This window comes from Saccopteryx leptura, chromosome 7, assembly GCF_036850995.1.
Source record: "Saccopteryx leptura isolate mSacLep1 chromosome 7, mSacLep1_pri_phased_curated, whole genome shotgun sequence".
Lineage (NCBI taxonomy): Eukaryota > Metazoa > Chordata > Mammalia > Chiroptera > Emballonuridae > Saccopteryx > Saccopteryx leptura.
Window position 1 is genome coordinate 61,899,160 of NC_089509.1, and position 22,898 is coordinate 61,922,057.

Below are 22,898 nucleotides of genomic sequence, written 5' to 3' on the forward strand. Positions count from 1 at the left end.
GAGACAGAGAGGAAGGAGAAGGGGAAGGTGGAGAAGCAGATGGGCACTTCTCCTGTGTGCCCTGGACGGGAATCAAACCTGGGACTCCTGCACGCCAGGCCGACGCTCTACCACTGAGCAACCGGCCAGGGCCTTTACTAATACCCTTTTAACATTTCATATTTCTTTCAAAGATAGTTCTCATAATATTTGCTTGATTCTATCACTAAATTATATTTCTCTGGGGCATTTTCAAGCAATGTACATCAGAATTTGAATGTTTTATAACAAGATTCAGCAAGGTGTTACTAAAACCTAATGAAATTCATCCAAAAAAGATGATATTCCATAGAATTTATATCCCATAGTCTTAGGTTCATATTTCCTTAATCTATATATCTACATACAAGTATATGATAGATAAAAAACTAATGCAGAAAACATTGGCTTGATTCTGAGCAGCTAAATTATATATATGTTCATATTTTTTCATTTCCTTATCTGCAAGAGGAAGAATTGATGGTCTTTTCAAATTTCACAAGGATGTCAATAATATAAAATGCTACCATTTATGCCTGACCTGTGGTGGTGCAGTGGATAAAGCATCGGCCTGGAATGCTGAGGTTGCTGGATCGAAACCCGGGGCTTGCCTGGTCAAGGCACATATGGGAGTTGAGGCTTCCTGCTTCTCCCCCCTTCTCTCTCTCCTCTCTAAAAATGAATCTTTAAAAAAATAAAATAAAATGCTACCATTTACTTAATATCTATTATCAGGCAGTGAGGTAGGCATATTACATAAATTATTTTTAATCATCCTTATATTCCATACCCCAAAAAGTATTACTTTTCCCATTTTACAAATGAAAAAGCCATCTCAGAGAGATCAGGTGACTTGTGCAAAACTGCAGAACCAGAATTTAAGCCCAGTTCTGTAATCTTGAAAACTCTGGTCACTATGCCATGATGCCTCAGACTATTAACATAATGAGTTCCTTAAAAATATACTGCTCACAAAAATTAGGGGATATTTTATCACTTTATATTAACTTTGAAATATCCCCTAATTTTCATGAGCAGTATACCTACCAAAAATAATAAATTAAATCATAACAATAAATTTTAAATAAATGTTACTTTATTGACTTTTTATTAAAACTGTGTACAACTTAGAAATATTTGCCATATACACCATTCCTATATATTTCTCCTTTTGTCATAACTTGATTTCATTTCTTTTTAATAATGGAGAAGAGAAATAAAAGACAGAAAAGAAAATCACACCACTTTTAAGGTCCAAAAATTACCATTGTGGGTTAAATTTTTCTTCCCAGTTAATCTTTAATACACATATTAAATCCAATGAAATATCAGTAACAGCCTATTCTCACAAAACTTATATATCTCTCAAAATTAAAAATTACACATGGCCCATGGCTTTCTTGAATCAGAAAAACCTAATCTCTAATTAGAACCTCTAAACATCCCTACATCTCTGAATTCAAAAGGTAGCAAGTCTGAGTAAAAGCATCATACTTTGCCTCAGCAGTATTTATAGACTTACTGTATCATGAACTCTTCCTACTAAGATTTTTCAGGTAGCTTATCATCCACTAAGATTCTGTCTGAAGAAGTCTAGATATTTAACAAAAATAAACAATGCCAGATCCTTATTTTCCTCAACAAAATACACACAAGAGCACAAAATTCACAATATTATCATTATTTTACAAGTATAAATAATACTCAGAATTCAAGTACAGTCAAGTGCAGAAATATTTCCTATATGTTATTATGTAAACATAAATTATATACATTATGTGCCTTTGGCCTAGCTGCAAAATATGAGTCAGCAAAAGAAACGCTGCACTTGACTGATCAATTGCATTCGTACTGAAATTCGTACCAATGCCTATATAACTATGGGTAAAACTTTCATACTGCTTAATGTAAATACCTAAACAGACATTTCCCCCCTGGAAAATATCTTGCAAGTGAAAATTCTATCCACTTTTAATGATGAAGTATTAAAAATCTTAACTGAGTTTCATTCTTTAAAATAAACACTATTAGAACTTATTCCTAACCAAAGTTCTTCCTATGTCAAAATGGATATTATTTACAGGTTACACGTATAAAAAACAAGTTTGCAATCACGTTTGTTTACTTTTAGAATGGAAAAAATTTTCCAAAAGCTGTCTAAACAGTGTAGGTCTTTGTACATTCAAAATGATCTTACTTTACTGATATCACTTGCTTTTAGTTTAATACCTAGTAGATATAGCTTTGACATGAAATAGCTAGGCAATCCGAATTCAAATGATATCAAGCACATCCTAACAGAAAAAAAAAGCACCACCTAAAAAGCAATAACTGACATCAAAAAAACTCCAAATATCCAGTTGAAGGCACATGGAGGCATTTACTACATTGTCATCAAAGATTCTCCACTTAGTTCAGGATTAGGAATAGAATCAGCTCTGGGAACAGTTGATTTGGCTTCATTCATTGAGGATTCCTCATTCTCGGTCTCTTCTTGCTTTTCCTCTGGTTCCTCTATGCCAGATCCTTTATCAATCACTTCATTTGTCTGCTCTGTATCTGTTATTTTGTCCTCTGTCTGTTCTGAAGTGTTATCTAAAATATCTTGTTCTTCTAAAGATTCTGAAAAGATAGAGTTAACACTTCAGGAATACTGTATGTTAAAACTGCTAAATAAGATAAGCAAAAGATAAGATGTACTAAGAAACAGTAGAATGATTTAACATTATCCTTAAATTTTTTAAAAATGCGTTCTTAACTTCCTATAGCATATAAATTAAGAAAAAACAATCTGAGGAAACAACTCATTAACATACTTTTATCTAAAGCTCCATATTTTAATAAAATTTAGAAACTTACATAATATTTAGGAATTTGCCTGTATTTGAAAGTTGAATGTCTAATCAAACAAAGCCACAACAGAATTATGTGCTGTAAGAAAACAGCCTAGCAAACAAAGTAAATGTATTAACTTTTAGATTATGTTTCCTGAAGGAATGGTCTCCCTTATGCCCAGACAACCATGTGAGCAATATGTAATGTGTACTTTTGTGTGTATGTAGCAGTGCTATTTCCCACACTGATTTACATCTCTATTATCCAAGGACTTAGAAGTCAGGATCCACCTTTTCCAAAGACATAACAAGTCTTCCTTCATCCCTCTGTGCAAGACAAATGCTTAGGATTTAAACATCTGGGTCAGAATAAGCTACATACCTAGAATGCTAGGGAGCAAAAGGGAAGGGGTTTTCATCCCCGTATCTATTATAGAAACAAAGTCAGTCTTGGTCCCTTATCTGAAGTTTGTTCCCTTTAAACTCCTTTGAGTTTCATTAAATTCAAATCCCTTAATAATAATTTAATAATAATAAAATTTTGTAAATAAAGTCCCTATAATTCTTTAAAGTTTAATGAATGGGATAGAAGATGGAATAACAAGAACTGCTTTGTTTTTATAATAAATAGAAACTAATACTCTTGCTAAAAAAAACATGGTCAAACCACATTAGTTAAACAAATAAGCAGATTTTCCTACCTTCATAGAAAATCTTTTATAAAATACTACAAATGTTATTGATTTGAAATTTTTGGAGGAAAGGCCATTCTACATTAGTAAAAAGTTCTATTTTAGTTCCTTGTATAGTACAATGTGTGTGTGCAGGTGCATATTTTGCTAAATAAATTTAATCAATAGCTTTACAAAAAAATTAATGCTATATGTACACACGTTAACCTGAAAATTTTATAAGTTCATGGTTTTAACATGTCAGTTTTACTAAATATAAATTATATCTCATACTCTATGCCAAGATTAAAAATATTTTAAAAGAATTATTTCTATAAACAGATATTTTAGATTCTAGTTCACAGAATTAATTACAAACTTTCCTCTTTTTCATATAGAATAAAGGGCCAAATTTGCAAAGTTAGGAACATCCAAGTTAATGAGGTCTTACTGTACGAAAACATCACATAATCACAAAAAGTAGAAAGGGATCATATTTTGCTAAATGTCACAAAAATATTATTTTTATCTTAAAAGGAACTTAAATGGCATTGCTACACCACTTCAAATCATACAAAGATCCAAGGTAAAAAGCAGTAGGTCATCTGAGTTTGCTATTTGAATATTTCAGGGCATAAAGAAAAAGCAGAAAGTGCAAATGAAATTCTATGGACATGTACAGATCATTTCTGCTACAGGGCAAGTTAGTTCTTCAGAAGAAAACTTCAGGAGTTGTCAACCACTTATAATTCTACCCATACCGAATTTATCCAGGATAGAATTTGAAGTCATGGTTTTCCACCACTCTCTGGTCACAGACTAATACTTACTTGTCAAGAACTTCACAATTTGGTACAATTTAGTAAAGCCTTCATAAACAAGCCAATAAAGTCACACTAAAAATTAAAAACTCAAAATTCGGGACTCGACTCAACAATAAACGTCTTTACGTGAATATAGACCCAGAGTTTTTCATATTTTGTTTGACAGACCGTCTCAGTGCTGAACAGGAGAGGTATTAAAGTTCATTGTTTCTCATATTCAAGTTCTGTGATATAATTATTTTCAGAAACACATCACTATTCAAATCCATTTATTTTTTATTTTTTAATTTTTTTTTATTTATTCATTTTAGTGAGAGAGAAGGGACAGAGTGATACAGACAGGAACATCAATCTGTTCCAGTATGTGCCTTGACTGAGGATTGACTAGCAACCTCTGTGCTCAATGCACTAACCAACAGAGCTATCTAGCCAGGGCCATTTAGTTTTTAAATGTCTACAATAGTGAATTCTAAAAAATACCGTGTGCTGATATAATTAGATAATAATATTATATGCAAGCTTGATCATCAAAACCACATTGCAGTTCAGAGAATATATGAAAGACCAAAATTGGTGAAATAATAGGTAGTGCTTAAAAATAACCAAAATGCCTATTAATGACTACTTCACCTCTCCTAGGTAAATCTACAGAAAAGTAATTTTAACAGCATTAATACTACAAAAAAAACTGGCATATGCCATGATGCCTCTATAATGTAGATACCGGCTAGTCTAAATGACATAGATACTCAATGTTTGGATGCTAATGCTATTTTGTGAGAAGTCGGATCCAAACAAGATTTAAGTGAACTAGAAATCCAAGAGCAGAGAAATACTTATTAGTTTAATAACTAAACCACAGAGCTTTATCACATGATTAAGGGTATTCTAAAGGTACTTTATTTCTATGGGATAGTATCATTTGCCTAGTCTAAAAAAAAAACAATAAATATTTTCTGTGAAGTTGTAACTTAAAATAACTTGGTGGTATAAAATACATTACAGACGATGTCAACATTTGGGCATAAAACATTAAAAGAAACAGCAGCTTTTGGAGTCATATCAGTTTAAATTAAAATTGAAACAACATTACCTGAATAATCTAAGTCCATCTTTAAGAAAATCTTTAAAATCAACTTTGGCATCTGTAATGCCAAGAAAAGAATGTATTGCAATGTGACAAAACAAAATGACCCATGAAATTTGTTCCTTTCTCCATCCCTACACCAGTAATCTTAAAACAGAAATTCTGTCTACCGAATTGTAGAAATTGGCTTCCAGTTCTTTGGGGGAGAAGCTTCAACTCAACTAGACAACTCAAAATCATAAAACTGAGTATAACTGTAAAACCAGTAACAATGCCTCACCTATAAACCACACTCATGCAACAACATGTAAAAACATCAGCTTATCTTAAGGTTTTTAGTATATCTCTTGAGAAAATAATCTTCTAAGAAAATTAAAGGATACTGTAGCAAAACAATTTCATATATTTCTAAAGGAAATATATAATTTCCACCAAAAAATGCATGATTCTATTTAGATTATGCCTTTGAAAACCCCTCATATTTTGGTGAATTCATATATATTTTATTCCTGTTTAACAACAAAATTCGTCTTGCTAACACATCAGTACTCACTATAAACTATAAAACCTGTCCAAAGAAAATTTGTTAAATTAAAACAGTTTGTTTATGAACTTATAGGTTTTAAACAAAAAAGTTTTTACAAGATTTTTCTGTCTTAAGGGAAATGGCCAACTTATTTTAAGCAACAAAGATATAAATTTCATCCCAAAACTCCCCAGTGGCTTAATTAAATAATAACCAACTATGAGAAAATAGCTCATTCAATACACATAATACTATTTATTTACCATTGGTGAACAAATCTATTAGATGCATAAGAATATCATTATTAAGCAGTGATATAAAACTATTCAGTGTAGGTGTTTTAGAAAGGAAATCAGAGGGCCAAAAGATCTCTATGTCTAAAATAAGCAAGCAATAACACACTACAGTGAAGTTTACATTAGGTAAACTGTCATAATTAAATATAAACAAAGGTATAAGCTTTTTAAATCTGGCAAATATACAGAATTCAACAAAATGTACATTATTAAGTACTTTAATATCCTAGAACAACATAACAAACAATATTAAAAATAGAATTTTCCCTAGTTCAACATAATCTAATAGTAACAGCACACTGCTTAAAAGACAGGAAGGGAAGAGCAAAAATCAGATTACCAAGATAAATTTCACCCCATAAAAATTTTACATGCTATTTTTGAAAGTACTGATTAGATGCCACAAGTTTTATTATATTAGCGAGTTATTTCCAGTTGAATAAAAGCTATTTTCTCCTAAAATAATTACATAAAACCCAGGCATATATAATTGAGCAATGAAAACAGTAATAATATTTTTTAAACATGCTAGCCTAAAATCACTGTACTAGTATACTAACAATGGAGAAACCTCTTACTCTCTTATATCTAATAAAAAAATGCTATATAATCAGGTATTTTGAAATGTGTGTTTTTTGAAAAAGCAAAACTGATAAACCACTTTAAGGTGACTTAGCAGAGATTCAAGTATTACTCTATTATCTATTTAAACATCAAAGAATCCAAGGAACCTAAAAGCAGTTCATTAATTTGGCATACCATAACTAGGATGCTTAGATAAAGCCAATCCATAGTCCTAATTTCTTAGGTTTCTCTAATACTCTATTACCAAAGCATCTGTATACACAAATCTAGGAAAATATTCTAGAAATTCAAATGAGCAATTAATGGAAGAATTTCTTCTAGGTCTCCTCTTCAGTGAAAACTTCCCAAGATTTCATATGTTGTTCTAAGGAGTGGCCCAAAATTTTCAAAAGCCTTGTGCCTCATCCTAAATATAAAATCTTCCAGTAGCAGAATCAAGACAAAACTTAATTTCAAAGTCTCACATCACAGATTTATTGATTCTAAATTATTCATATAAATGGTTTTAGAATATTCAGTAAAAGAAAAATGCAGATGGAGAAAAGTTACCTTTTTATTCCATCTATAAATTCAATAACCTAATCTCTACAGTTTTTGCTGCTATCCACAAGCCATTTCAATTCTTAAAAAATATAAAAATTCTAGCAGAAAAAAATTTTTTAGACCTTAAGTTTCTTATAGCAAGAATGCAGAAATCAGAAATCAAGCCTTCAATTATAGTGCCAGCACAGAGTAGATGATTGAGATGATATGATCTTACTTAACAGTTCAATTTAATCATAGAGATATGTCTCCAGTGTCCAAAACAAACGCAGCTTCTCTGTTCTTAAGAAATACTTCCAGTCACTTACTAAAGGAATCCAGCCTGGAACTGATTACTGTATATCGCAGTGTTGATATAGGAGTCTTGGAGAAAAGTTCAGTCTTCTGGAAAGCCAAAGAAGTAAAAGGTACTCATAGCCATTTAAATGAATCCAAAGAGAAGTATGAAAAAGTTACTACTCTACAGGCTCTCTTAACCAAAGGGAACTGTTGCTTCAGTTTCTAGTACTGTTAAATTATCAGACCCTGACTCAAGTTTTGTCTTCACCTATTAATATTACCTTATTAGGGTTGAATATGAGACAGTTAGACTTCCTTCCGGAGAATTCAGACAGAAAATGAGACATCTGGGATATTGCTCCTCCTAGATTAGATGAGAAGGAAAGGTATAGCTGGGTGTTGTGTGCTAACTATCCATCTCGACCTTAGCAGAAGATATAAAGCACTGGACTCATTATCAAGATTTTTATTTTGTTGGCAGATTTTTCTTTTTCTTTTTGTCCCAACTATTGGCTTTCAAATATTCACTTTAGCTTTCATAAGCAAGGTTACTCATGAAAAGAACTTCAATTTTTCCACTAGGCATCTTCAGTATGAAATTCTTTCATTTTTCAGTTCCAAGAGGCTTCAATGGCAAGGCGGACGATTTGCATGTGGCAGCATGCAGCTCAGAGCATGACTTAAGCAAAAGAAACAATGTGATGTTGTGTTTGGGGTTGATGTTGCAGACTTGGAGAAAAATGAATGCATTGATTCACTTTTGGAAGTATACAGGCCTCTTGTCATGGCTCTCTGTATCCAAACTCATTTTGGTATTTGTTAGTAAGCCAAAAGCCAAACCCAAATCAACACACATATTTTAGGTTAATTCTTCAAAGTTAAAAAAAAAATAAGACACACACAAATTTTCATAGTAAACTTCTGATATCTGAAAAGTCCTCTCTCAAATTACTCTTGGTTAAAGCAATGATAATTCCTAGAAATTAAAAGAATAAATATTGATTGCTAAATAAACTAGGTGAACTCAACATCCAATATGGATTTTTTTTCTATACTGGGCCTAAAACCAAAATATCATGGCTTGTGTCATAATTTTATCAGTCTTCATAAATCAGAGCTGCTTAACAAACAGCTCCTCACTTCATATTAACAGCAAGAAATAGTTGGCAATTAACAGTCAAATCTTCTAACTCACCTTTTTTACTTTTTCATGAAACTTACCCAAGCATTCTGAAAATAGAATTTGCAAGGTGAGGTCTAAAACAATGAATTCTGAAAAGTTCTGTTTCTCTAAAATAAGGTTGTTTACATCAAGGCATGTGTCAGCAATGTTAGTCTCCTGGACCAAGATAAATTGTTTCAAAGAAACACCAGTCCTATCAACATAGCCATATAAAGGTGCAAGGATGACCTTCCAATTCCAGTTTCCTGCTTTATGGTAACCTCTAATAACGCAAGTGGTAAGCACACCCTATTTTATCAATGTTAATTATAAACTTTGTAAGAACTTTACCCCTACAGGTAATAGTTTCATAATTCTAATATTCTGCTTCATTTAAGTAAAATTTTTAAAAAGATTCCATAAAAACATTACTAGTCAGATCTTCTAACAGTTATTAGAAGAGGTCACTCTAAACAATGTTTACCTAGCTATTGCTGGATGTTGCTTAACAAGATATAACCTGTATTTTAAAATTAAAACACATCATACCAATCACACAGGAAGCTACAGTATCAGAGCAATAGCTGATATATGCATGCTGCAAAATCTGATAAAAAAAATCTCTTCTTATTTAAAGCGTTATGCTGTAATTGTTAAATGGCAAACATTATTAAGACAAAACTCTTTCATTAACATATTCATACCTTGACTGATCTCGTTCTCTGATGAAATCATACTTCCTGAGGGCAAGGGACCAACTGAACTTGAGCCTTCCACAGCCTGCCTCTTTTCAAAACTAAACTCTGGAAGTCTTGGAGCTTGGGGTCTTGTTTTTCTTGCAGGGTTCAAAAAAAAACAGTAGGCACATCGAAAAGCTGCAGACAATTTTAAAAAAATAAAATAAAATCACAAACCAAAGAAAACTTAAAAACTAATCAATAATTCTTAAGATTACTTTTGCAAATAGTCAAAGAACCTTTCAAAAGTTATTTATCCCTAGTAAAATTACATATGGTTTTAGTAATATTATTGCAGGTGTTCTAACCAAAGCTAATTTTAAAGCATACTTTCTAATTATTATTAGAATATTAATTTTAAAGCAGAAAAGATAAGTTATATATAGCACATTAATATCAAAACAATATATAATGACCTAAACATATTACAGAAATTTCTAGTCACCAGAATAAGATACTTTGACACCCAGAACCTCACTCACTCATTTACCCAAGAAAATGTAGTATGTCATAGCTGAGAAGCATAATTAATTTAGTACAATATTTTTTAATAGTGGCTACATATGAAAATCACCTGAGGAGCTTTAAAACCATGCTGATGCCTAGAACCCCACCCCAGACCAATTAAAGCAGACTTTTTGTAGGTGGGCCTTGGATATAATTTTTAAAAGCTCTTCAGGTGGTTCTGATGCAGTGAACTTTATGAACAACTGGCCTAGAGGTTGTACACTGTTGTGAAAAAACCTGTTATCTTTCCTGCTTTGCTCTGTGTTCTAAATAAGAACAACATGCCTGAACAATATATACAGAGCCAGTACCAAAAATAAAATGGTATTCCATGGGAACGGGCGTAGAATGACATATTTGAGAGTGAAATATTTAAAGCTAACTGCCCAATAATTCTTACCAATGTATTCAAATTCTTCTTTCAAAGCCATGCCATTATGAGAAAAACACTGTTGACATATAAGGGCATACCTATACCGAAAGGAAAAATAAACAAATTAGTAACAAATGCAAACAAAGCCTATGGGGGGAGGGGGCTACTTTAGCCATCACAGCTCATTTATATTTTAGCATAGCTAAATATGTCATAACTGATTAGATATTTTAAGTAAACAATAAATAATACTCTTTAAACATACCAGCCAAAATATCAACTATTTTAAAATATAATTTATATACCAAATTAAAAATAAACTAAGCAACAGTCAAACGAATATATCCTTATTAAGTTAGCAGAAATATTTGGTAATATGATAGAACACTTAAATTTCAGTGTTTACTAAAGTATATTCCTGGGGACGACAGGCCTCAGGTCTGTGGTCAGATAAGACTAGAAATGATGGAACCTCTTAGAGATTCATAATGAGGAAGTCTTGTAAGAAAGAAATTATTTGTTTAGTACAGTCCAAAGGTTAATTTTTATACATCATAATTAATTCCTGTATCTATCCCAGTTATACTCAAACATCTTCCTCATTTTCTATTTATAAATTCACTCTACTCTCTGTGATTGTACTTAACAAAATATTTGGCCCTATTAAACAGCATTCTGTTTTGAATAACTTTACAATTTATTATATTAGCTTTAAATTCTAGTCTCTTTATTAAATTGATAATATTAACCAATAATCTTGTCAAGTATCTACTCTACTACCCCCAAATAATTTTTAAGTCTATTCTATGACAATTGCTTTGCTCAAATCATACCATAATCCTAGAATTATTTAAGAATCAAGTAATAATTGGAAGAGCATTTTGAGAACTGGAAATGCCAAATACATGTAAATTATCCTTATTAAAATTATCACCATCACCAAGTCCAGTACTGACATCTATAAAACTCTATTTCTTACAACCTACCATGTTTTCAGTATTTGTGTGCTCTTCAAGTTTAAAAGTTTAGTGAAATGAATCAATTTTTCTAAAAATAACCATAGGGTAGAATTATAATAGAGTAGGGCAACAATATACTTATATTTTCTGTTATATACTGTACATATTTTATTCTTTATTTTTATCTAGATACTTTATCCTACTGGAAAAAAAGAAACACTTGGATAGGTACTCTTTTGCAGGGCTATAAAATATTCCATTATGTTTTAAAATACGAAAACAGGAGCCATAAAACTATAGAAATCTAGTGGGTGCACATTCAACATACACACCATGACCAATAAACTTTTTCTTCATTTTCATTTAAATAAATGAATACCACCCTAGTAAACACTACCTGTTTTGTGGACCATCACCAACTAAATATTCAACAATTCTATCCAAAGCACCTCGTTCCCGGGGGAGAATGGGTCTTGCTAAAGGTGGACCTGGCGGGTGAAGACCTAGTAAATAAACAAATACATTTTAATTCAGTTACCAAGAACTATCTATGCTTGTCAGAAATTAAACTATATTAACAGAAAATAATGTTGATTTTTATAAACCTCTCTAGAACTTTCAAATTTTCATTAAGAAGACTGCATTATAAGCCCTGGCTGGTGGTTCAGGGGATTGAGTGCTGGACCCATGTCTGAATGTCCCAGGTTCAGTGGTGAGATTCAGCCTGTTCACACTGGTTCGGCAGAACCGAAACCTAACTTTTTGTTGAGTTCGGCAAAAGGCTGTCAAAACAGCACTTGTAATCAGGGTTCTCTCTAAGGTGGGTGCCTGAGCAGCTGTCCAGTGTGAAAATCACAAATTTACATTCTTTTTTTTTAATGTCCATCTGCGCAACAGCGTATTCATTCTAAGCACCCGCAGTAATGTTCATTCTGTCCATAGGTGAAAAAAATTTGACAGAACTATGCTTGAAATATGTATTTATTCATTTCATAAACTCATTATACCTTTGATGGAATACTACATTTTAATTCCCTTGTGTTTGTTACTTCAGTAAACAAACATATAACATAAAGAGAAAAAGTGCCAAACAACCAGGGGGTGACAAGCTGTCATTTGTTTCAGCTTTGTGTTAAGCCTCAAATTTCCTCAAGATATTACCAGTGTGCTGGTGTACCCCAAATGGTGAAACCAATAGGAAGCTAGGACACAATGAACCAATAGAAATATTTCAAGGGTTATTTTATCACCCATTTTACTTTTTTGTGTGTGTGTATTTTTCTGAAGCTGGAAACGGGGAGAGACAGTCAGACAGACTCCCGCATGCGCCCGACCAGGATCCACCTGGCACGCCCACCAGAGGCGATGCTCTGCCCACCAGGGGGCGATGCTCTGCCCCTCCAGGGCGTCGCTCTGTTGCGACCAGAGCCACTCGAGCGCCTGGGGCAGAGGCCAAGAAGCCATCCCCAGCGCCCGGGCCATCTTTGCTCCAATGGAGCCTCGGCTGCAGGAGGGGAAGAGAGAGACAGAGAGGAAGGAGAGGGGGAGAGGTGGAGAAGCAGATGGGCACTTCTCCTGTGTGTCCTGGCCGGGAATCGAACCCGGGACTTCTGCACGCCAGGCCGACGCTCTACCACTGAGCCAAATGGCCAGGGCCTATCACCCATTTTAGAAGCGGTGGAAGAATGATCACAACTTTCCTGTCACAAACAGGTTTGTCATACACATTATTTGATCATATTTAATCTGCATAGCCTATGCCATTTATTTATTCAGCCTAGAAATTTTCGTTTAGTATCAATAAAATGAAGAAAATGTATGTTCTGATTAATATTTATCAATAGTATAAGCACAGTGCTTTGTTTATATAAGTTTATGATATGACCACATGTGGACAAAAATTTCTCCTGAGAGTTTGAAGACAGATGTCTTAGAGCAAACAATGTAGTGATTTTTAATTTGGGGAATCACCACATCAAACAGCGTACACTGAACAAGTAAAATCCTTGCTCTCTAAGATCAATTCCTTCAATTTATCCAAGATTACAGGTCATAGACTAGGTAAACCAGCTACAAACAAAATGCATCCCATAAAGGTCGAGCTGAAATGCCCTAAAGAAGCACTGCACCTTCAAGGCATTGTTAACAAAAGCATTAAAATGTTAGGTTTTGTTTATCCCTTCACAAAGAATTTTTGTAATATTAACGTGCTAAGAATACTATACTGTACCCTGATTTGACCTACCTTGGAATTTAACAACAGTTTGGAACCCATATTACAAAAGTCATCAAAATAGCATCAAAAGAATACAGCACAAGTTCTCAAAATTGATATCCTATAAACGTGGCTACGTTACTTATGATGTACCTTACGATGTTATGAAAGTACTTAAGCCAACAACATTACTGCATAGGAGGAGGGTCATTGACTTAAATTTCATGTACAAACTTTGTAATAATCTTGTTGAGTGTCCTGCTCTCCTTGAGACCCTGCGTTTCAATGTTCCTAAAGTCATAACAAGAGGAAGCAAGTTTTTTAATGTGAGTTTCTGTAGAAGAAACTATGCTTATTTTAGTGCCATAAAGACAATGATGAAGGAATATAACAAACTGCCTCTTGATATCGATATAATTTATCATTATGCAGTTTATAATATGTATTACTTTGCTATTGTCTGCATAATGTCTTAATAATTTGTACTCTCTTATTGCCTATATTTAAATTTAATTCCTATTGTGATTCTATGTATCTGTTGCCATGTAACTTCCACTGTTGGTACTTTATATTTTTTCTATTTTTTCCATGTTCTGTGATTACATACTCTTTTTTGTTCCTTTACATATCTGTCCTTTATTCTTGAAATACCTTATTTCTAAATACTGATACTGATTTTATTTATACATACTGTTTGAAACATAATATTTTTTTTTTTACTTGAGCAATACCAGCTTATTTTTTGTGATAATTTTGTGTTGTCCCAGCCATTGGCTTATCTTTTAGAATTTTTCCTTTTTCTTTTGTAATTAGTGCCTACTCTTTATTCTTTTTTTTTTTTTTTTTTTTTTTAGTGAGAGGCAGGGAGGCAGAAACAAACTCTCACATGGGCCCCAACCAACGAGGATTCACCCAGCAAGCCTTCTACCAGGGGATGCTCTGCCCATCTGGGGCCGCTGCTCTGTTGCTCGGCAACCAAGCTATTTTAGTGCCTGCAGTGAGGCCACAGAGCCATCCTCAGTGCCTGGGACCAACTTGCTCAAACTGTTTGATCCATGGCTGCAGGAAAGGAAGAGAGAGAAGAAAGAGGGGTGGAGAATCAGATGGTTACTTCTCCTCTGTGCCCTGATCAGGAATCAAACCCAGGACTTCCATACACTAGGCAGAAGATCTAATGCTGACCCAACCAGCCAGGGAGCCTACTCTTTATTCTATAATTTCCTATAGTGATTGTAGTAATATGTTGTAAAGCTTTGCATTATTTATTACATGTCCTTGCTTAGTTATTGATGCATACATTTTTAAATAAGTTTTTGTACAGTATCTTGTAATCTTTAAGGGTATTAATGTCTGTATAGAAATATTATTATAATAATTAAAATAAAACATTCTTTAAATTTTTTTTGCAGTTGACCTTAAAAGGATAAAAAGGCAACAGATTTTGACAATTTTTTTTCATAAGAACCCAATATCGAAATCGGTTATATTGGAATTGGCCTTGGATGGTGAGAAACTGTCACAAGCACAACCACTCCATCTTGAAGAAAGCAGCACATCAATTATTGAAATAAAAAATAATAAAAACTCCAAAATTGAATATAGTTTTCCTGAATGCTGGACAGTGCAACAATATAACAATTTTAAAGAAAAATATAACAAACTGGTAATTTCTAACAAAAAGTTACACGCAAGTATTGTGCAAAATATGCCTTCATAAAAGAGAAAAGTGTTCATGTGCCAAAAGAATGGAAATGTTTTCAGATTGAGACATCAGGGAAAAATAAAGAGGTACAACAAGCTTCTCTAAGGAAAAAATGAAAACATTTTTCATCAAAAGCTCCTAACATTTATAAAGAGAACTTAAAAAAATGTGAGCAGGATTCAATAACAAAAGTAATAGGTATGATGAATGAAACATATTTAAGTACTACTTGTAGAGTATTTATTACAGCTTACAGCCTGGCAAAAATATATAAAACCACTTTTACACATAGAGGATGAGACAGAAGTACAAATTAAAAATGGAATAGATATGGAAATAGGATTACATTCACATAAAACTGCTGTGAAAGTAGTTGATTTCATTGCAAAGGAAATTTAAAAAGAAATATTTACTGAAATTATTGAAAATAATCTGAAAATGTTTGACTATTGATGAAGCTTCAATGATACCTTGCAAACCAGTTATACTTTTCTAAAAAGTTGAGGATTCAGTTACATCACCAACAATTTTCATTGAGCTAGCTGAATTTGAAAAACAAGATGAAGAGACAATATGTTCTTCAGTTATAGAAAGTTTAAAATAATGTTGGGCTTACTAAGAACTAACTAGAAAAAATTTAATAGGATTTTGCTCCGATGTTGCCAGCGTTAGGCTTGGGAGAAAATCTGGAGTGAGCACTAGGATAGCAGAGTTGCCAAACAATAATATAGCACTGTTTAAAGCATTACCTCCATCTTGTTTTAGATGATCCAATAAAGGAAATAAAACAATTCATTTTAAAATATTTATTAAGATATATACTATTTTTCATCAATCCAATAAGAATCAAATTAAATTAACCAAAATATCCAAACAACTTGGAATTAAAATTATAAATTTTGGTAGAGTTTTGGGACTAAGATGGGCTGCCTGTAGTTTAAGGTCAACCCTAGCTGTGGGGCGCACTTATCCGGTGCTACATCACTATTTTTATTCAAATAAGAAGTACTCGGATATGGCTGCCCATCTTGAAAATATATATTTTATAATTGATTTGGCAACGATGATTGATATTTTAAACAAAATTTATCTTCTTTCAAATGCACTGCAAGCAAGAAACAGAGACATAATAAAGACTGAAAAACTTGTGATAAGATTTAGTAAAGCATTTCAAATGCTTGGAAAGGAAGAGTCTATATGAAAAAAAGTTATAAATTAATTCAGAAATCTTCAAAAATATAAAATTTTTAGAAAATTATGAATTTGTTGGGCTTCATTGGGAAAGACTTTTGAAAGATGTTTGAAAACATCGTAACAAATTTGAAAAAGAGACTAATGGATTAACATTTAAAAGCATGTTGTAACCAATTTCAAAATAGGAATAAATTATAATTTCTCAGTTTTTTGGAGCCAGAATACTGGAATATTGAAGATATACTAGTTCCATGGAAAGCAGCTAAAGAACAATTATACATATTTAATGACATTTTATTATTGATTATCAAGATTTTATGGAAAATATTTTTTAAAATTCCCAGAATTATGCAATTCCTGAAAGGGCTCAAAGAGCTAAAAATAGTGTCAGAATAATTGCTGTAAGCTCAGCAGAGTGAAAAGGGGTTTTTCAAAGATGCACATAATATGTTCAGAGAAGAGAAGTTGCCTGTTTCTAATATATCAAATACAGTGTGTCCGTAAAGTCATGGTGCACTTTTGACCGGTCACAGGAAAGCAACAAAAGACAGAAATGTGAAATCTGCACCAAATAAAAGGAAAACCCTTCCAGTTTCTGGAGGATGATGTGGCAGCATGTGCGCATGTGCAGATGATGACATAACACCGTGTATACAGTGGAGCAGCCAACAGCCATGCCAGTCGAGATGTGAATGGTACAGAGGAAAGTTCAGTGTGTTTTGTGGCTCACTAAATTCAAATCCGTGACCAAAGTGCAACGTGAATATCAGCGCATTTATAACGAAGCGCCACCACATAGGAATAACATTACTCGGTGGGATAAGCAGTTGAAGGAAATCAGCAGTTTGGTGGAGAAACCCTGTTCTGGTAGGCCATCAGTCAGTGACGAGTCTGTAGTGGCTATACGGGATAGCTACCTAAGGAGCCCTAAAAATCTGTGCGTGAGCCCACATCGAACTGCACTGAATAGGTATGAAACTGGGAGAGTTTTCCTTTTATTTGGTGCAGATTTCGCATTTCTATCGTCTTTTGTTGCTTTCCTGTGACCGGTCAAAAGTGCACCATGACTTTATGGACACACTGTACAATGACTATTAGTCTAATCAGCCTACCTGTAAAGGAATGGATCTTACTTCAACAGTGAAAAGATGGTTAAGTATAAATCACATTGCTGATGATGCTCGGATAAAAGCAAAGAAAATTGCAAGTGAGGATGCCAATCAAGAAGCCATGTGGAATTATCTTAACAGTTTTATTGTTGTCAGGTATTATTTAATATTTTTTCATTAATATTTTTAAACTCTTTCTTATAACAATCTGGTTTTGTGTACCTCTTTTATTGTTCTTCTTTAAATATTAAAGGCATGAAATAATAAACTACCTTTTGGTATATTGTTTTTTATACTTAAAACGGTCATTAGGGCAGAGAACTGATTGTTAAATGAATCCCACCAGTGCCCAGGTTCGATTCCTAGTCAGGGTACACAGGAGAAGCAACCATCTGCCCAGTCAGGGGGCATGTGGGAGTCAGCCCCACTATCTCCACTCCTCTTGCTTTAAAAAACAAAAGACTGCACTATAAAAAAAAAAAAGTTTAAATATGAGCTATTTCAGAACCACCAACGTCGTAATATATTAAGACATGAAACTATGATAGGTTTTGTACACATTAATTTTTAAAATGGTCAGACTCTTAAAAGTTTGTGTAATAATAAATTAGGGAAGTCCATTCTAAACCATAATAGAGTCACAGGGGTTATATTTACCTTCCTACTTAAAACAACTAAAACACTGTGAAAATGTTATGGTACAACACTTTTAAAGACACTGGGTATCAGGTAACACAGGCTAAAACTCTCTGAGAGACAAGATGACCCCCCTCTAATTGGCACAGCTTGCTGGCTAATTTTCAGGCAACAGCTCAGAAACGGTAAACCCAAGTGAACTGAATCAGTCTCCTTTAGATAGGGGATAAAGCTGAAAGGGGAATAAAGGGATAAAGCTGATAGAGAAAGCCAAAGCAGCTTGAGGTTATGGGAAACGGGTACAAGAGAATGCACAGAGCAAGAACACCAAAAATCTGCAGACTATTTCACAGGGTACTGATTGACACATGCATATGAAGAAAATATCTGAAGACAGAGAAAGACTGTCCCTAATTATTAAAGGTAACAGTAGCTCGCATGAAGCCAAAAATATTGCATGTTTTCACCAGCCAGAGTGGAAAATTTCAAACTCACAGGTGACTGGTTAAGTATCCAGAGAGCTTCATATAGCAATATAAAAACATCCCACATCCAATAAGGTAAAAACTCATGTCTGGCATCAGATAAAAAATTATTAAACATCCAAGCAAGCAGAAAAATACAACCCATAATGAGAAAAATCAACAAAAAATGAAACAGAAATGACAGATAATAGAATTAGTAGACATTAAAACACTTATGAGTATATCCCATATGCTTGAAAATCTAGAGGAAAGATTTAATATTAAGTAGAGAAATGAAAAAAAAATGTAGAAGACCAAGACTGAACTTCTGCAGATAAAAACTACAACATCTAGGATGAAAAATCCACAGATGTGATAACAGCAGTTGGGGCATTACAAAAAAAATTGATAAAGATATAGCAATCAAAACCATACAAAATGAAACACAAAGACTAAAAATATTTTGAAATTAAAAACTCATCAGTGAGCTGTCTAATATACATATAATTGGAGTCCAGAAACAAAAGAGAAGGTAAATTAAATAATATTTGATGAAATAATGCACAAAAATTTTCCATATTTGATGAAAACTATAAACCCACTGATCCAAAAATATCAACAAACTTCAAGCACAAGAAACATAATTTTGCAACAAGATGCAGCATATTCAAATTGCTTAAAACTAGTGATAAAGAGGAAATCTTAAAAGCAGTCAGCAAAGATACATTACGTACAGAGAAACAGATGAATGACAGCACAATTCTCATCAGAAAAATAAGCAAGCCAGTGAGGAAGAGAAAATGGCAATGGAGTAGGTGGATGTTACAACTCCCACTTCCCAGAACCAAAGTGGATTACAATTTAGGAACAATCATCTTGAAAAACCAACTTTGGACTAAACTAAGAGGAATCTAGAACCAAGCATCATCAAAGAAACCACACTGAGACTGGTAGGAAGGGCGGAGACACAGAAAGGGCTGCCCTGCTCCCAGGAGCAAGAGGCGGCCTGGAAGGTCTCTCATGGTGGGGTGGTTTGCCCAGAGAGTTGTGGGTCCTCAACTCCAGAACCAGAACCCCAGAGACTAGAGGAGGCGTACAGACAGTACTTAGCTGAAATAAGAGCCGGGTTACTGGCCCTGGCCGGTTGGCTCAGTGGTAGAGCATCAGCCTGGCGTGCAGGAGTCCCAGGTTTGATTCCCAGCCAGGGCACACAGGAGAGGCGCCCATCTGCTTCTCCACCCCTCCCCCTCTCCTTCCTCTCTGTCTCTCTCTTCCCCTCCTGCAGCCAAGGCTCCATTGGAGCAAAAGTTGGCCCGGGCGCTGAGGATGGCTCCATGACCTCTGCCTCAGGTGCTAGAATGGCCCTGGTTGCAACAGAGCAACACCCCAGATAGGCAGAGCATCACCCCATGGTGGGCATGCCGGGTGGATCCTGGTCGGGCGCATGCGGGAGTCTGTCTGACTGCCTCTCCATTTCCAACTTCAGAAAAATTCAAAAAAAAAAAAAAAAAAAAAGAGCCGGGTTACTATTTGCAAAAGGGAGACAGAACTCTCAAACCCAAACTCTGTCTTAAAGGGACTGCGCAGAAAACCTTGTTCACAGCCACTTACGCCCGGGAGCAGGGACCTCCGAGAAGACTAGAGTTGTGAGAGGACAGTGTAGTCTTGGGGGCACAAGGAGAGACTGCAGGGGACAGTCACCCTGACCCTTGTGAAGTAGCCATTTTTCCTGGGTGAACCAATGCCAGCAAAGGGAAGCAATTACCCCCCCTACCAGAGGCTCTCCTGCTCCAGTCAGTGCAAAGAATCGCTTAGAAGCAGGAGGCACATCAGGGAAACAGGTTTTGAGCGCTGAGGTCTGGGCTACACTGCCCCTCCCAAACTGCTGAGTACCCTCCCAAGGGCAGGAGGGCTAAGCTGCAGCTGCAGCGCTCAGGCCACACAGTGGCGGGGGGCAGAACCTGGTGAGGCAGCCCATGTGGCAGTGGCAGTGGCAGTGGGGTAGCCCAAGGGCCTGCACACCAGTGGCAGGGGACTGAGCCCAGTGAGGCATCCTGTGCCCACGGGGCAGCCCGACCTGCGGCCCGTGAGTCCACATGCACAGCAGTGCCAGTGCCTGAGTGCCCAAGGAGGCGGCAACAGTGGTGGGCCAGCAGACAGATCACACCTCGGGAATAGAGAGGCCACACGCACTGGTTAAGAGTAGATAAAGGCCAGCCTAGGAGTGCAGCTGATATTTACAACGGCATCTGAGTCCAGCAGAGGCAGCCACAAATTCTGGATCGCCTGTAGCTCTATGGTTGCTCAGGACTGGTCATAAGGAGTGATCCCCCACTGGTCTGCACCAGGTTTCAGCCAGGGAGGTCCAGGGCTGGCACATCCAGTGGCCAGATACAAAAAGCATCAGCTCTGGACCTAACAACCCTAGTTAGAGTGGTAGCTTAAGAAAGGACTCCTCACACCTGACCCACCTAAGGCACAGAAAATGCTGACACAATAGTAAAAAGAGCAGTAGCACAATACAAGTAGTCCACAGCAGATTAAAAACAACAGCTAAGGCCAACCCAAGAAGATCTAGAAACAAAAGAACTGAAAGCTGGAGGCAGACAACACCAATCCTATATACTCAGCTAGCTACACAAAGAGCACATCCAAAGGAGCAGTATATACCGAGACAAAATGAGAAGACAGAGAAATGCAATCCAAATGAATCAACAAGAGAAATCCCCAGAAAAAGAACTGAATGAGATAGAAATAACCAAGACACCAGATCCAGTGTTTAGAATAATGATTGTTAGGATGCTCATGGATCTTAGAGCAACAATGGACTGACATAATGAGGACCTAAATAAAGAGATAAAGCATCAAAAAGGACACTGAAATCATAAAAAAGAATCAGAGAGAAATCACAAATATAATATCAGAAATGAAGACTACACTAGAAGAAATTAAAAGTAGGCTGGATGAAGCAAAGGATGGAATCAGTGATTTAGAGGACAAGATAAACGAAAGCACAGAAGCAGAACAGCAAAAAGAAAAAAGGATCAAAAAGTCTTAGAAAACTCTAAGAGAGCTCTGTGACAACATGAAGAGGAACCAACATCTGCATAATAGAGGTTCCTGAAGGAGAAGAGAAAGAACAATGAATAGAGAACCTGATTGAAGAAATCATAACCAAAAACTTCCCTAAATTGATAAAGCAAAAAGTCATACAAGTTCAAGAAGCACAGAGAATCCCATTAAAGAGGAACCCAAAGAGACATACACCAAGATACATCATAATTAAAATACCAAAGCTAAGAGATAAAGAATACTAAAAGCTGCAAGAGAAAAGCAGTCACCTACAAAGGAGCCCCAAAAGGATGACATCCAACTTTTCAATGGAAACAGTTGAGGGCAGAAGGGAATGGCAAGAAATATTCAAAGTAATGCAAAATAAGAGCCTACAACCAAGACTTATTTATTCAGCAAAGCTATCATTTAAAATTAAAAGAGAAATAAAAGGCTTCCCAGAAAAAAAAAATTAAAAATTCACAGAATTCATTACAACCAAACCAATGCTGCAAGAATTGTTAAGGGGCCTGTTGTAAACAAAAAAAATGGGAGGGGGATCTAGTAAAAGAGGAATGTAGATTTAAAGAATAAAATGGCAATAAACAACTACATATCAATAATAACCTTAAATGTAAATGGATTAAATGCTCCAATCAAAAGACATAGGGTAACTGTGTGGATAAGAACACAGGACCCATACATATGCTGTCTACAAGAGACCCACCTCAAAACAAAAGATACACACACACTGAAAGTAAAGGGATGGAAAAAAATATTTCATGCAAATGGAAATGAAAAAAAAGCTGGGGTAGCAATACTTATATCTGACAAAATAGACTTTAAAACAAAGGCTATAGTAAGGGATAGAGAAGGTCAGTACATAATGATAAAGGGAGCAATCCAACATGAAGTATAATCATTATGAGACTAATATAGGAGCACCTAAATATATAAAGCAGGTTTTGATGGAAATAAAGGGCGAGATCAACAGCAATACTATAATAGTAGGGGATTTCAATACCCCACTAACATCAACGGAAAGATCCTCAAGAAATAAAACTGACAAAGAAACAGTAGACTTAAAGGACACAATAGATCAATGGGATTTAATAGATATCTTCAG

General features: G+C 34.9%; 1 protein-coding gene across 4 annotated transcripts in view; it reads right to left on the reverse strand.

Annotated features, from left to right (window-relative positions):
- Positions 1-1,114: 1,114 nt before the first annotated feature.
- Positions 1,115-22,898, reverse strand: part of LNPK (lunapark, ER junction formation factor) — a 91,279-nt gene continuing 69,495 nt past the window's right edge. For 2 of the 4 annotated variants that reach the window (XM_066345589.1, XM_066345586.1), the window contains 4 exons: positions 11,799-11,904; positions 10,470-10,540; positions 9,530-9,700; positions 1,115-2,640 (listed from right to left, as the gene is read on the reverse strand). In XM_066345589.1, the coding sequence (XP_066201686.1) occupies positions 2,402-2,640; positions 9,530-9,700; positions 10,470-10,540; positions 11,799-11,904 (587 nt within the window). In that variant the 3' untranslated portion in view covers positions 1,115-2,401. Of the gene's footprint in view, positions 2,641-6,902; positions 7,769-7,944; positions 8,028-9,529; positions 9,701-10,469; positions 10,541-11,798; positions 11,905-22,898 lie in introns of those variants that run through there. The other 2 variants (XM_066345588.1, XM_066345587.1) reach the window with 2 other exon arrangements.